This window comes from Salmo trutta, chromosome 7, assembly GCF_901001165.1.
Source record: "Salmo trutta chromosome 7, fSalTru1.1, whole genome shotgun sequence".
In the NCBI taxonomy this organism is placed as follows: Eukaryota; Metazoa; Chordata; class Actinopteri; order Salmoniformes; family Salmonidae; genus Salmo; species Salmo trutta.
In genome coordinates, this window is record NC_042963.1 from 49,520,610 (window position 1) to 49,537,436 (window position 16,827).

General features: G+C 44.0%; 1 protein-coding gene across 12 annotated transcripts in view; it reads left to right on the forward strand.

Annotated features, from left to right (window-relative positions):
• The window catches only part of LOC115197597 (SH3 and multiple ankyrin repeat domains protein 2), a 174,058-nt gene extending 157,527 nt beyond the window's left edge, over positions 1–16,531 (forward strand). For 6 of the 12 annotated variants that reach the window (XM_029759268.1, XM_029759260.1, XM_029759263.1 and 3 more), the window contains 6 exons: positions 1,543–1,602; positions 2,135–2,262; positions 4,174–4,315; positions 4,541–6,971; positions 11,427–11,951; positions 12,126–16,529. In XM_029759268.1, coding sequence (XP_029615128.1) covers positions 1,543–1,602; positions 2,135–2,262; positions 4,174–4,315; positions 4,541–6,971; positions 11,427–11,951; positions 12,126–12,162 — 3,323 coding nt within the window. In that variant the 3' untranslated portion in view covers positions 12,163–16,529. Of the gene's footprint in view, positions 1–1,542; positions 1,603–2,134; positions 2,263–4,173; positions 4,316–4,540; positions 6,972–11,426 lie in introns of all 12 variants that reach the window. The other 6 variants (XM_029759265.1, XM_029759266.1, XM_029759267.1 and 3 more) reach the window with 4 other exon arrangements.
• Positions 16,532–16,827: the final 296 nt, after the last annotated feature.

The following is a 16,827-nucleotide window of genomic DNA, read 5'->3' on the forward strand; positions in this document are numbered from 1 at the left end:
ATGGGCTCTGGTCAAAAGTAGTGCACTATAAAGGGAATAGGGTGTCATTTGGGATTAGGATGCATCCCTCTACTTTAGATTTGCATCCCTCTACCACAGATTTGTAACCTTCTAAAATGGTTCTGTAATGATAAAATGATCTGAAACACCTTTATGGGATAATAACTAAAAGACCTAGAGTTAATGCACAACAATCAGCTGCGTATATCAAAGAGTAGGTAGCTGCCTTCTCAGAATACACTACAGACTTAACTTTAAGGGCATAACGCTGTTATACAATGGGCCCATTACAAATAGGCATTTGACTCATACAGAAACAAGATGTTGCCATGGCAATAATGCTGCATAGAGTACAGTGCATTGTCAACTATAGCAGGAGAGCATTCTACCTGCAAAAAATATTATATACACTTTGAAAAAAAGGGTTCCAAAGGGGTTCTTTGGCTGACCCCATAGGAACACCTTTTCCCTTGAAAAGGGTTCTACATGGAACCCAAAAAGGTTCTACCTGGAACCAAAAAGGGTTCTCCTATGGGTACAGCCAAAGAACCCTTTTAGATTCTAGATAGCACCTTTTTTTCTAAGAGTGTACAGTCCTGCTGCTGCCTAGTCTTAGGCACATTATTCAGCTGTAACGGCCTCGCACTGTGTTCACTACTTCACACCAGAACACTGGAGATTTGCAGCAATGCTTCTAGAATTCTAGAATGCATGGTCACACCAGACACTAAGGTGTCTTAGAATGTGTGGCTTCTTCACATCAATCCACCAGGGTTCCTTACTGCCATAAATACTGCTTTGTTACTGTATCAGCAGATGTGACAGAGAAAGAGTCAGATATAGCTGGGTGGCGAAGTGATGGTGAGAATGTTTTTAGACAGCACTGGAATCTTCTCCATCTTAATTATACAGTACACACATGGTCATGTCTGTAAGCTTAGTATGCAGACAGAAGGATCAGAGTATTACTGTATGAAGCTGTTTTTTCCACAGGGGTTTAAACAGAGATAACAGTCATGTTTTCGATAAAGGTTATTAATACACTAATAACAGACAATGTGCATCAAACATAAACAGCTCTTGCTTAGCAGGTTAGTCTTTTTCATCATGAATCTTGTTCTGGAGGCAGCTCTGCAGAGTAGTCACTAGCTAGCACAGCCACAAAGTCATAACATCTAATTTTAAACATAACCCTAACCTTAACCACACTGCTAACCTTAATGCTTAACCCTAACCTTATTGTCATGAATTTTTACAATATAGCCAATTTTAACTTTGCAGCTGGCCTATCTAAAGGGAAATTACTCAGTTCTACCTTCAGGACAAAACTCATGACACTAAATGTCAACCTGCTCTTGGTTAGATTTAATTCAGTAATAATGTATTTCATGAAGACAGTAGGATGTCGCCTATAGCCCTCTCTCCTCAGTTCACAGGTTTTTGACAGCAGTGAGGGAGAAGGGTGTTTTGAATGTGTAATCAGAATAACTATAGATACCGTATGGATGTCCCTATCTGAACTGCCTTTTCTTCCTGTTCTAGATGATCAGTCTTCAGATAATGAGCGTCTAAAGAAGAGGATTGTATTCTCAGTCACTCTAAGTAATCGTCCCATGCATGGGAGCGCTCAAAAAGAAAAAAAAAGAAAAAAAAGACTAGCATGTTGGTTGTGCAGTTGCCGCTGAACCATATAGCCTGGTCCAGATCAGTTTGTGCCGTCTTACCAAATTCTTGTCACTCATTGTCAATTTTTTAAGGGTTGCGTCTTAAATGACACCCTAACTCATATAGTCCACTACTTTTAAACAGAGCCCTATGGGCCCTGGTCAAAAGTAGTGGACTGGATAGGGAATAGGATTCCATTTAGGACGCAACCAAGGAGTTAAAAACAGACCAAAACAGCTAAATCATAGAACCAAAAGAAAGTGATAGCTAGCTTGCACGGCTTTGACTTTGACCAATGTCAGTGTGACTATTTCTGTTCCCTTTTCCTTTATGCTCGGTTTGATTTCCCATTCTGACTGACGGAATGGATTGTCATTGCTTGGAGACAGATATAGAGTGTAGGCTATGGTATCCTATACTCACAGTGGAGCGGTGTCTGTCTGTCTGTCTGTCTGTCTTTGTGTTCCAGATAAAGTGGAAGAGAACATGCCTCCTCAGAAGCCCATATGGGACAACTCTAACACTGACATAAGGGTTGCAAACACGGTCAAAACGCGGCCCAACAGCAGGTGCTTGGCCATGAACCCAGAGATGAACGTAAGAATAACCACTAACCAGGCTTTACTCTACTACTATCTACACTACTCTGTTGTGAGGTATGCGTATGTATTTCATTATTGAGTGTGTAGTTTGTTGCTATGTGACACTGGAGCAAGACCATAGAGATCTATGCTGCGAGAATGCTGATGGGTGCACCATTGCCTGTTGCAATTTACTGCTCTAAGCTGGCTGGATAAGGAAGTACATGATGGATTTTATCTGTTAGGAGGTGTTCATGGTCCTGATGGATTTTATCTGTTAGGAGGTGTTCATGGTCCTGATGGATTTTATCTGTTAGGAGGTGTTTATGTTCCTGATGGATTTTATCTGTTAGGAGGTGTTCATGGTCCTGATGGATTTTATCTGTTAGGAGGTGTTTATGTTCCTGATGGATTTTATCTGTTAGGTGTTCATGGTCCTGATGGATTTTATCTGTTAGGTGGTGTTTATGTTCCTGATGGATTTTATCTGTTAGGAGGTGTTTATGGTCCTGATGGATTTTATCTGTTAGGAGGTGTTTATGTTCCTGATGGATTTTATCTGTTAGGTGTTTATGTTCCTGATGGATTTTATCTGTTAGGAGGTGTTCATGGTCCTGATGGATTTTATCTGTTAGGAGGTGTTCATGGTCCTGACCTGCTTCTGAACTAGTTTAGGTTTAAACAGCTTCACGTTCTTACTTTTCCATTAGATCTTCCACAAGTTGACCTGCAGCAGAGGACAAATAAATGTGTTTGGTTAATAACCTCTTACACTCGTGGGAATTGCCCAATATGGATAGGGCTAAATTGAAATGTTTCTTAAGGAATAAATATTTAAAGCGTATGTGTAACCATGGTAGCAATTAAAAAGGAACAGTTTGGAGATTATGGGAAAATGATTAGTCCAAAGTTGAGGACACAACAGTTCACCTGACACAAGACTGAATCCAAACATTACACTGTTGATTGTATGTGCATTTTACATGTACTGTACTTTTTGCCGCATTTGTTGATAACAAAATTAAAAAAATATCTGGATAAATTCAGTAACATGATAATAATATTCTTGGAAAATTTGGGGTACAGTAGGTGCAACATAAAAGTGAGAGGTCTAACTGGTGTTTCCAAGTGGCCACACACCTCTCCAAAGTGTGCACAGTTCATAATGCATTTCAATGCATTTTTATGACTCCTAGCTATGCCATTGAGGAACTAGAGCAAGCACACTTGTAGTTGTTTTGTTTGGAATATAGCCCTGCATCCCAGCCTTTACACAATTATTGTTGTTGTTTACTCAATCCATAAACGGTCCATTATAAATTCGAAATCTGGGTCAGGTAAGCATAATTTTTAATCTTGCTCTATTGCCAACATGACGAGCTAAATTAGAAAGTACAGTGTTAGGCTTTCACAAGGCAATTCAGAGAGCAGATCATCATTTTTAATCTTGCTCTATTGCCAACATGACGAGCTAAATTAGAAACTATAGCGTTAGGCTTTCACAAGGCAATTCAGAGAAGCAGGTCATCATTTTGGTGTGCATAGAATGGAGTCATGAGTGCATTCAGGTGTGTGGTCCACTGCAAATTTTCTTCACAATCCTACAAACAGGCTCATTCTGTTCAGTACAACGCAGGGTATAATGCCAGGTCATCTTGTAACTGTACATCTAACATAGTCATCATAAACATTGACAGTGTATATTACATCCGTTTTATGACATGGAAATGTGAATACAATTTGATTTGATTTGAAATCGCCCATTTTCAACCCGTATATGGGTACGAGTTTAAAGGGCTATGAAATAAATGACAAATAAAATGAAAGGAAATGTACATCAACAATCATTCTAACAATTCTAACTGATCTATAAACTGATAGACTGTTTCCCATGCAGGCTCAGTCTCTTCTCCTCTCTTTGTTACAGTCCATGTGTGAGAGCCAGGACGTGTCGATGCAGACCCAGACCCAGCCCAGAGAGCCAGGCAGCCCCAGAGGTCGAGGCCCCTTCCTGGGGGTGCCAAACAGACAGGGGACCATGAGACGACAAAAGTCCATAGGAACATCTGGTAACTACATCTCAACATGTTTCTGTCCATGCTAAATATTTAACCTGCATACATACTGTACAGCACACACTTATATACAGTACACATGCGTGCACAGGCATGCACACTCACACTCACACACATCTGTATTCAATTACCTTTTTTCCCGCACACACACCCTTGAAGGTTTCAATTCTATAATTGCCGTTAATGTAAAGTAATAGTCAATGTATGTTTCTTTTTCAGGAATAACAGAAGAGGACGCCCCTCAGTTCCTGACCCCTCCCATGTTGAAATTCACCAGGAGCCTATCAATGCCGGACACATCAGAGGACATCCCACCCCCGCCCGCTATCTCCCCTCCATCTCCCCCTTACAACAACGACCCCAACCCCCAGGGCAGAGGCTACGGCACTATCAGACACACTGTTCCCAAAGGCACCGCCCCTGAGCGAGGGGGGGACCCCAACACGGGCGGCAGGGATGGATGGAGGGAACAGGGGGGTATGTACTACACAGAGCCCCAGTCGGAACAGTATCAGTCTGAGGACCACCACCACCACCAGGGTAGCCAGAGTCCAGGCCAAGGCCTCACAGCCCAGCAGAGCTTCCTGAACCGCAGGGCCCAGATCCCAGAGAACCCATACTCAGACCTGGGGAAGATGGGCAACCTGGGCCTGTTTGCCCCCAACAAACCTCAGAGGAGGAAGGGCATGCTGATGAAGCAGAACAAGATTGAGGACAGCCCAGAGAAGACCTGCACCATAAAAATCCCAACCATCATCATCAAGGAACCCTCTACATCTAGCAGTGGGAAGAGCAGCCAGGGCAGCAGCATGGAGATAGAGACTGGATCCCATGACCACCCAGGACAACTCCGGCCGGATGACGGACACAACCCCAGCAGTCCCTTTGCCACGGCCATGGCGGGCGCAGTGCGGGAACGTGAGATGAGGATGGTGGATTCTCACCAGAACTCCCCATCCTACAGGTTCACCGACCAGGGTGAAGAAGACTCGCCTCCCGCGCCCGCGCCTCGCCTCCGCCACTCCAAGTCCATCGACGAGGGAATGTTCAGTAGTGACGAGCGCCTGCGTCGCCTCATGGCCCCACCTGCCTCACTACTCAGCATCCCCAGAAGAGGGAGTAACGTGGCGGTCTTCAACACCCCGGAGCCCACTGTTGTGAGAGAGCCGCTCCACACGCGCACTGGCCACCACAGCCCGGTCAGTCTGCCCGCCAAGACCTATACCTCCAGTAGTGGGCACTACGTCCACCCAGTCACAGGGAAGCCTCTGGACCCCAACTCTCCTCTGGCCCTGGCTCTGGCTGCACGGGACCGGGCCATGAGAGAGCAGTCCCAGCCTCTCCCGCTGAAGACCGAACCGCCTAAACCTGACCTGAACAAGCCTCTGTTCATCGACACCAAGCTGAGGACCGGCATGGGCGCAAATTTCTCCTCGACCGCCACCATGGGTCGACCGGGCAGGGCGGGGCTTCGTAGGCAGATGACAGAGGCAAAGTACGAGACAGAGTCCAAATACGACCACCCGTTGGCCAAAGACAAGGACAAGAGTCTCTCCCGTCCTCAGAGAGAAGAGGAGAAGAAGAACATGTTGATAGACATTGGTGACACGTCTCAGCAGAAGTCAGCTGGGTTGCTGATGGTCCACACCACTGACGAGAACAACCTGTCTGAGGGGGAGAGGGACGGGGCGGTCAGTCCAGACAGCACCCCCAGTGAGCTCCGGGACCCCAACCAACCTAACACCCCCAAAATGGCCTCCCCTAACCCCCACAACCCCCACTCTATGGGCCCTGGACCCAGAGGTAGTAAGACCATGATCACCGTCACCTCAGTGGACGAGCCGGTCAAACTACCCTTCGGTATCCCCCCTCCACCCTGTGTTCCCTCCGTGGACATCGACGATGAGTTCTTTGCTGACCCACTGCCACCGCCGCTCGAGTTCGCCAACAGCTTTGACATCCCAGAGGACCAAAAGGGGGCGATCGCTGAGCTCCTGAAACAGCAACGAAACGCTGGCAGGGCACCATCGTCTCTAGCCCCCTTCTATCCCTATCACGCTAACACCCCAGGCCACCCTGACCAGACCATGATCAAACGGCCTGCGGTGCTCACCAACTGTACGCCCCCCTGCTTCCCCCACGCCCTCTTGGAGAGCTACGATCCTATCAGTGACTCGGGCATTGATGTGGAGCCGGACAGCCGCAGTATTGGAGACCCCCAGCTGGAGACTACAAGCACTATGTCCACCGTATCCAGTATCTCCACGCTGTCGTCCGAGGGTGGCGAGGTGCTGGACAACACATGTACAGTCTATGCAGACAGACAGGCCTTTCTGGTGGACCGGACTTCAAAGTCAAGAACCAGGCAACCTGCCGCAAACAAGAGCAACGCACTTTACAAGGACCCTGCCTTGATGGATAGAGAGGAGAACATAAGAACTTTCGCCGCACCTTCCTCCGTCCCACCGCCTCCCCCCGGGGCCAGCGTCTCTTCAGAGCCTCCCAGAACACCAACTCAAAGAACCTCCAAGCTATGGGGAGACCCTCCAGGCTCTAACCCCCAGGACATGCAGAACAAGGACAGGACACCAAAGCCAGGAGAGGGGATAGACTCTTCTTCCTCAGGATGTAGGACTGTTTTTGGATCAAGGTAGGCTACTCCGTGTGTATGTGTGTGTGTGTGTGTGTGTTCTGCCGGAGAGCAGAAGGAGTTGCCTAGCAACCTAATAATGAGAGCAGCAGCCTTGAGGAGTAGATGAGCAACAACGTCATGCCAGTCTGATTATCATAGAGACCAAACCGCCACAGAGCTTTCCTCCGAAGGAAGGGGTGAGCGGTGTGTCACTGTGTGTCGCTAGCAGCACGGTTCAAAATAGCACAGAGGCTGCGTGCCAAATGGCACCCTATTCCCTACTTAGTGCACCAGGGCCCATAGGGGAATAGGGAATAGTGTGCCGTTTGAGATGCATACACACTTTGTTTTAACAGGGGTGGATGGTGTGTGTGCAACCTGTCTCTCAATCGTCTGTCATTTGAACAAACCCAGAGTTGGTCAAATATCAATGGGCCTCTCTGGTCAGTTAACTCTCCTCTTCATTCCTCTACCAGTCACCGCAAACCACTGGAAGTAGATTGTCATCGTAGACTAGATATGAATGTGTGTGTATACATTGAGGCTCCAACAGATGTAGGCTATGGAGTGGTGTATGTGTGGGATGTATGATTGTAGGCTGTTATTGTGTAGTTGGTTTTTGCAGGTATGAATGCATATTTGTGTGTATTTAGAACACTTTTGTGTATGCAGGTCACTGTCTGAACGTTTGTTTATCGCTGCTCGTACGGTATGTCTATTTGTGTAACTAGCAGATATCTTGTTTGTACAGCAGGCTACGTAAGCCGGCATGGCATTTCTTACAGACACTGTGCGTTCCACCCTACAGCAGTCCTCTGGGATAGCAACAAACTCATTTATTATGGAAAGCTGTGGTTATTTACAGAGCAGACCAGATGAGGCTAACTCTAAAAGTCATGGCTGTACCACCAAAGCTCTACTACCAGTGTTGTTCACGCTGAATATACTGCAGAGCACAGAACAAACCTAATCAGAATGAGATATTAGGTTAACCTGATTCAACCTGATACATAAATACATGAATAGAGATCTTCTGACACTTTCAAAGAAATGGCTGTCACTTTCTATGGGAAGGAAAACACTGTTAGTTTCTATGGGAAGGAAAACACTGTTAGTTTCTTTGTATTTAGAATGAATTCCCCACTTCCAACTTCTAACTTCCAATGGAAAGAATAGATCCCTTTTATACTTGTTCTTATTCTTCACTCTCATCTGACACAAACACACACACACACACACGGACACAAACACACACACAGGGACACACGCACACACGGACACACACATACACACACACACACGGACACACACACACATGGACATAAACACACACACAAGGACACACACTCACACACACACGGGTACACACACACACCCACGGGTACACACAAACATAATCACACACAGACACACGGACACACACACACACGGACATACACACTCATGGACACACGCACACACATGGAAGCCCCCTTCCAGTCTGCAGTTTTGAAGGAGTTTGTGTTGTTTAGGGAAAGACTGGCAGGTGAGTATATTAATCCTCCAGTAGGTCTGTCAGGTCAGTGTATTAATCCTCCTGTAGGTCTGTCAGGTCAGTATATTAATCCTCCAGTAGGTCTGTCAGGTCAGTGTATTAATCCTCCTGTAGGTCTGTCAGGTCAGTATATTAATCCTCCAGTAGGTCTGTCAGGTCAGTGTATTAATCCTCCAGTAGATCTGTCAGGTCAGTGTATTAATCCTCCAGTAGATCTGTCAGGTCAGTGTATTAATCCTCCAGTAGGTCTGTCAGGTCAGTGTATTAATCCTCCAGTAGATCTGTCAGGTCAGTGTATTAATCCTCCAGTAGATCTGTCAGGTCAGTGTATTAATCCTCCAGTAGGTCTGTCAGGTCAGTGTATTAATCCTCCAGTAGGTCTGTCAGGTCAGTGTATTAATCCTCCAGTAGGTCTGTCAGGTCAGTGTATTAATCCTCCAGTAGGTCTGTCAGGTCAGTGTATTAATCCTCCAGTAGGTCTGTCAGGTCAGTGTATTAATCCTCCAGTAGGTCTGTCAGGTCAGTGTATTAATCCTCCAGTAGGTCTGTCAGGTCAGTGTATTAATCCTCCAGTAGGTCTGTCAGGTCAGTGTATTAATCCTCCAGTAGGTCTGTCAGGTCAGTGTATTAATCCTCCAGTAGATCTGTCAGGTCAGTGTATTAATCCTCCAGTAGGTCTGTCAGGTCAGTGTATTAATCCTCCAGTAGATCTGTCAGGTCAGTGTATTAATCCTCCAGTAGGTCTGTCAGGTCAGTGTATTAATCCTCCAGTAGGTCTGTCAGGTCAGTGTATTAATCCTCCAGTAGATCTGTCAGGTCAGTGTATTAATCCTCCAGTAGATCTGTCAGGTCAGTGTATTAATCCTCCAGTAGGTCTGTCAGGTCAGTGTATTAATCCTCCAGTAGGTCTGTCAGGTCAGTGTATTAATCCTCCAGTAGGTCTGTCAGGTCAGTGTATTAATCCTCCAGTAGGTCTGTCAGGTCAGTGTATTAATCCTCCAGTAGATCTGTCAGGTCAGTGTATTAATCCTCCAGTAGATCTGTCAGGTCAGTGTATTAATCCTCCAGTAGGTCTGTCAGGTCAGTGTATTAATCCTCCAGTAGGTCTGTCAGGTCAGTGTATTAATCCTCCAGTAGATCTGTCAGGTCAGTGTATTAATCCTCCAGTAGGTCTGTCAGGTCAGTGTATTAATCCTCCAGTAGATCTGTCAGGTCAGTGTATTAATCCTCCAGTAGGTCTGTCAGGTCAGTGTATTAATCCTCCAGTAGATCTGTCAGGTCAGTGTATTAATCCTCCAGTAGATCTGTCAGGTCAGTGTATTAATCCTCCAGTAGGTCTGTCAGGTCAGTGTATTAATCCTCCAGTAGATCTGTCAGGTCAGTGTATTAATCCTCCAGTAGATCTGTCAGGTCAGTGTATTAATCCTCCAGTAGGTCTGTCAGGTCAGTGTATTAATCCTCCAGTAGGTCTGTCAGGTCAGTGTATTAATCCTCCAGTAGGTCTGTCAGGTCAGTGTATTAATCCTCCAGTAGGTCTGTCAGGTCAGTGTATTAATCCTCCAGTAGGTCTGTCAGGTCAGTGTATTAATCCTCCAGTAGGTCTGTCAGGTCAGTGTATTAATCCTCCAGTAGGTCTGTCAGGTCAGTGTATTAATCCTCCAGTAGATCTGTCAGGTCAGTGTATTAATCCTCCAGTAGGTCTGTCAGGTCAGTGTATTAATCCTCCAGTAGGTCTGTCAGGTCAGTGTATTAATCCTCCAGTAGGTCTGTCAGGTCAGTGTATTAATCCTCCAGTAGATCTGTCAGGTCAGTGTATTAATCCTCCAGTAGATCTGTCACGTCAGTGTATTAATCCTCCAGTAGATCTGTCAGGTCAGTGTATTAATCCTCCAGTAGGTCTGTCAGGTCAGTGTATTAATCCTCCAGTAGGTCTGTCAGGTCAGTGTATTAATCCTCCAGTAGATCTGTCAGGTCAGTGTATTAATCCTCCAGTAGGTCTGTCAGGTCAGTGTATTAATCCTCCAGTAGATCTGTCAGGTCAGTGTATTAATCCTCCAGTAGGTCTGTCAGGTCAGTGTATTAATCCTCCAGTAGATCTGTCAGGTCAGTGTATTAATCCTCCAGTAGATCTGTCAGGTCAGTGTATTAATCCTCCAGTAGGTCTGTCAGGTCAGTGTATTAATCCTCCAGTAGATCTGTCAGGTCAGTGTATTAATCCTCCAGTAGATCTGTCAGGTCAGTGTATTAATCCTCCAGTAGGTCTGTCAGGTCAGTGTATTAATCCTCCAGTAGGTCTGTCAGGTCAGTGTATTAATCCTCCAGTAGGTCTGTCAGGTCAGTGTATTAATCCTCCAGTAGGTCTGTCAGGTCAGTGTATTAATCCTCCAGTAGGTCTGTCAGGTCAGTGTATTAATCCTCCAGTAGGTCTGTCAGGTCAGTGTATTAATCCTCCAGTAGGTCTGTCAGGTCAGTGTATTAATCCTCCAGTAGATCTGTCAGGTCAGTGTATTAATCCTCCAGTAGGTCTGTCAGGTCAGTGTATTAATCCTCCAGTAGATCTGTCAGGTCAGTGTATTAATCCTCCAGTAGGTCTGTCAGGTCAGTGTATTAATCCTCCAGTAGGTCTGTCAGGTCAGGTGGACTACTTCTTCTTTTCCTCACAGGAGGAGAGACATCAAAGTGTCCGTCTCTTACTGGCCCAGTTAGAACAGTCATTGGATTAGTTGATGAGTCTATACTGCATCCAGGTGTAGTTGTGGAATATTTCAGTTTGTTTGTCATGCTAACTCAGGGTCTCTGACTAATGTTTCAGCTCATTCTTTTCTGATAAGCAACACCTCTTTCTCTCTTGTCCTCTAACCTAGTGTGTTCGCTACTCTCTCTTTTTCTCTCTCTCTCTCTCTTGTCATCAAACCTAATGTGTTCTGTACTTTCTGTAGGGGTCCGGACAGTGGGTCCCTCTCCTCAGGTACACAGCGGAATACCACAGTCTCTTTTGCTGCCCAGCTCCCCCCGAACGTGCCTGCCCCATCTCCAAACCAACAGACAGAGAGCCCCTCCCACCACAGAGCCCCCAGCCCCATCCTCTCTCCCCCAGACTCAGGCCTCGGCTGTGCCTCCTCACTCCCTGCCACCTCTCCCACCCTTTCAGACGTGTTCGGCCTGCCCACCCCCCCTCTCAGCCTGGGCACGGGGAGCAGCCGCTCACCCTCCCCCCTCACCCTCATCCAGGCCGTCTCCAACAAACCTTTTGCCACCAAGCCGGTTCTGATGTGGAGCAAACACGACGTGGCCGACTGGCTGGAGAGCCTAAACCTGGCTGAGCACAGAGACACCTTCATGGACAACGACATCGAGGGCAGCCACCTGCCTAGCCTGCAGAAGGACGACCTCATAGACCTAGGGGTGACCAGGGTCGGACATCGGATGAACATAGAGAGAGCTTTGAAACTTCTGATGGACAGGTGAGAAGTGAGGAGGGTGATGAGGTCTCTGAGTCTCCAACACTACAACTTCACAACAGGCTTCTAAGTTAATGATCAATTATGTCCATAACAATCATTTTTATTTATGTTGACTTATTTAAACTATACTTACTGTATAATTGTTATGATGATGCTTGTTTTGTTGAAATTTAGGAATATCCTCATGTATCCTGAAGAAATTGCAACTTGAAACATCACTGCAGTTTCCTGAATAAGGAAGAAGGTCCCCCAGAGTGGGATAGAGTGGTCCCAGGTGAGACAGAGCTGCTCTGTCAGTAGGAAGGAAGGAAGAAAGTAGATACACGGGAAGTGGCTGTGATATGGAATATACTACACTATCAAACACAGCAGCTTAATCGCTATGGGATTTACGGACTTCTGAAATCAACCTCATTTAAATGCATAACTAGAACCAGCTTCATAGGGGTTTCATTTTCTACTGTTTCTCATTTAGAAATTATGCGGTGAATATCTTTTTAGGAAAAAGTGTAAAACATTTACAGTATGTATGTGCACTTCTGCCTGTGAAATTAAGCTTTCTCTCCCGCCCTTTTCACTGGGTTGTAGGTTGATTTGAGAGACCGTACAGTGTATTCTCAGACAGACATTTATACCCAGAAAGGAAATCAAAGATTTAATTAATTTCTAAATTGGTACAGTAGCAAAGTTGTTGCCCTTCAACCTTATTTCAATAGCTGTTTTACTACTGGTCATGTTTACTTGAGAGTTTTAAACACAGTATTGAAAATGTAAATGAAATTGTTCATAAATCATTATACTGTCTTCCACAGGAAGCTGAACTGTGCGCCAACAGCTCCCCCTACTGTAGTCTCCTGAACATGACATGGCAGAGTGCTTGGCACTGGCAGTCAGGGCTTTCCAATCGTTATCATCAACCGTCATCCTTTCTTTCAGTCTTCTATGTCCTCTGAGAGGAATAATACAAACATTATCACATTAGGTTATTACTGTATACCCTGAACTGATGTTTAGGACTTTAGGATTGAAGACACTATCAGGAATGAATGACCAAGAGTTACAGGGTTGGGTCAATTCCATTTCAATTAAAGGTAGAGTCAGCGATATGACATAGATGCACAAAGTAAACAGCATAGTGAGTCAATTGTATGCGACAACTTAGAGCGTTAGATTGCGATGCTCAGCTTCTCTGCTCTTTTGGTCCTGTGGCTACCACGTTGTAAATGCATGAATCAAACCAGAGCACATGTACAGATACTGTGTGAGAGCGAAGTCTTGCATCTTGCTCATTGCAATATCTGCGGTGCTGCTCACTCAACGTCATTTTGCGGACTCTGGAAGTAAACTAAATTTCTAATTCTACAATTTTTGCAACGAGAAGCATTGTGTAAAATTGGAAATGGAATTTCAGTTTACTTCCTGAATTGAAAAGGAATTTACCCCAACACTGCAGAGTAAGCATGCTTTTGAAGACAGATATCAGAGAAGTGTATGCACTATATGGGAAAAAGTAGGTGAACAAACACTAAACCTGGTATCAGAAGGAGCAGAGTTCAACTGGTTTGGCAAGCAAAGAGAGACGCAGATACCACTAGGAATAAATTTGATAAGAATGTTTACTTTTTGTGTATGATAATTTAAGTATTAGAGACATATTTAATCTATGATGGTGTTTTGATGTGTTTTGTTGATGAGAAAGACATTTGTATGCATCCACACAGCTCAAAACCCACTAGCCAAAAACTGCTTCAATCAATGTTGTTTCCACGTCATTTCAACCCCAAAATTAAATGTGATGCCGTTGAATCAACGTAGAAAAGTGATTTGAATTGAAAAAAAGTAATCAACGTAAAGGAATTTTGTATTTTCTTTCACCCAACTTTTAACCTAAATCCAATGACATCATGACATTTTTGGTTGATTTCACATTGAATTCATGTTAGTTGACAACTCAACCAAATGTAAATCAAAACTTTACATTTGGTTGAGTTGAGCATATTTTCCTCTATGTTTTCAAGACAGGGTCTCTTCATACTATCACCAGTAAGTCCAAAAAGCCAGAGATTCACTCATCACAACGTGGATGAGTTTAAAATCTAGTTTATTACACTTTCCACTGAGTTTGTCTGAAACGGGCTGAAGTTGTATTTTCCACTCAGTTTGCGTTGGGTTTATATTCCGGACCTTAACAGTTTAAACTTCTTGATATTTGAATTTCCCGAGTAACAAAATGTGGGTGCTAGCTAAAATCCCAATGACAGTATTTATGGGAAGGTTATTTTGGATCTACATGTGCGTGGGATCTATTGGTTTGAGAGGGGGAAAACTGACCTTGATATGTCTGATGACTGATATGCATGACATCACAGCATTAAAGTTCTTGTCCGTAGAAATAGTCCACAGAAACCGTAGAAATAGAATTCATTATATTTCTATGGTAATGACTACGACCATCTTTGACAGTACTCTCTGTCGACTTGAGGGCACACTTTGAGATGAGATCTTATGTTAAGAACCACAGGAACAGGAAGGAACACAGTATTTTTGATGATGTAGAGATATTTATCATGAGGGTATATTCCTATCTGTGTAGTCGCCATATCAACCCTGACGTGTGGTTAGGTTTTCCGAAAAGCAGCGAAATATGGTTAAGAAGCAATATAATATACATTCTGTTTCAAGTAGATGTTATTTTTATTTTCCAGGTGAATAATTATACATGTAACAGGATTTCAAGTCTCTATTTTTAAAATTGATATAAATAATTGTGTTATAATCCATATTCCTATAGAGCATATTTGAAATCTTTTAGCAATTGATAGTCACGTTTTGACTAAGCCTCTGTAATTATTAATTATTAAAAGCTGATATAAATTGATATTTGCATAGTTTGTGCATCATGTATGTATACTATGAAGATACTCAGGCTGTACATGTCTTCACTATTTGCTATAGGAAACGTTACTTGACCAAGAGAAAAACACACCACTGAATGGGACTGCTGATGGACAGTAGATTTGATGGCTGCACATTGCACTGAGGCCATGCACAGACCTATTATAGTGAAGCTGACTAGACATAGTAGTGAAGCTGACTAGACATATAGTGAAGCTGACTAGATATATAGTGAAGCTGACTAGACATAGATAGTGAAGCTGACTAGACATAGATAGTGAAGCTGACTAGACATAGATAGTGAAGCTGACTAGACATAGATAGTGAAGCTGACTAGACATAGTAGTGAAGCTGACTAGACATAGATAGTGAAGCTGACTAGACATAGATAGTGAAGCTGACTAGACATAGATAGTGAAGCTGACTAGACATAGATAGTGAAGCTGACTAGACCTTGTAGTGAAGCTGACTAGAAATAGATAGTGAAGCTGACTAGACCTTGTAGTGAAGCTGACTAGACCTTGTAGTGAAGCTGACTAGACATAGATAGTGAAGCTGACTAGACATAGTAGTGAAGCTGACTAGACATAGTAGTGAAGCTGACTAGACATAGATAGTGAAGCTGACTAGACCTTGTAGTGAAGCTGACTAGACCTTGTAGTGAAGCTGACTAGACATATAGTGAAGCTGACCAGACCTATATCGTGAAGCTGACTAGACCTTGTAGTGAAGCTGACTAGACCTTGTAGTGAAGCTGACTAGACGTTGTAGTGAAGCTTAGACCCATATATTGAAGCTGACCAGACCTATATCGTGAAGCTGACTAGACCTTGTAGTGAAGCTGACTAGACCTAGTAGTGAAGCTGACTAGACCTTGTAGTGAAGCTGACTAGACCTTGTAGTGAAGCTGACTAGACATATAGTGAAGCTGACCAGACCTATATCGTGAAGCTGGCTAGACGTAGTAGTGAAGCTTAGACCCATATATTGAAGCTGACTAGACCTATCTAGTGAAGCTGACTAGACCTATCTAGTGAAGCTGACTAGACGTAGTAGTGAAGCTGACTAGACGTAGTAGTGAAGCTGACTAGACGTAGTAGTGAGCTGACCAGACCTATGAAGTGAAGCTGACTAGGTCTATTATAGTGAAGCTGACTAGACCTATATACTAAGGCATCTGAAGTGCAGAGAGTTTGAAGGAAAGTTAATTCATCAGCAGATTGGGCTGTGCTACTGTACCGTGGCCCCTAATGGGCAACGTTTTAAAAGCTACTTTGCCCCGTAGGGTTCCAATCGAACATAGCCTACAAATCCTGGATGAATACAACTCTATTTCAGGTTTCAGTGTGAAACAATAGTGAACTGTAGTATGATGCGGTCTGGAATTCCAGGCTACATGGGACATGCTAAGATGCAGTAAATTCCAGTTAACAGGTGTCAGATCCAAAATGTTTGTCCTCTTGTTTTATTCTTCACAGATAAAGAATCACTCTCCTTTTTTGTCAACTTCCTTTTCATGCTTTCTATGTTGCTGTAATTTTGTGCTACGAATCGTTTAATTTAACTTTTAGATGAAAATATTATTATTGAGATCACAGGAAGAAAAGTATTTGTAAGTCCACAATACTTGTATGGAAAACAACATTTTATGCAGGTTAATAAATATATTACACAATATTTGATGACATTGATGTCATATTGCCTTTTTTATCTTGTAAAGAGTTTTCAAATGGCAATGTTTAATTGACAGCTATAGCACTGGGTGTTGCCCAGAGTTATATAGATGTGTTGAATGTGCCTGGTTCAAGATCTGTTTGTGTTTTCTTGCCAACCCGCACGGCAACTCCTATGGCCTCTTGCATCCCTCAGTGTTTGGCTTGAAAATGATTATGGGAGTTGGCAAGAAAGCACAAACAGATCTGGGACCAGGCTCGTGTTTAATAATTGAGATCTATGGATGTGTTCAATAACGGAGTTCTGG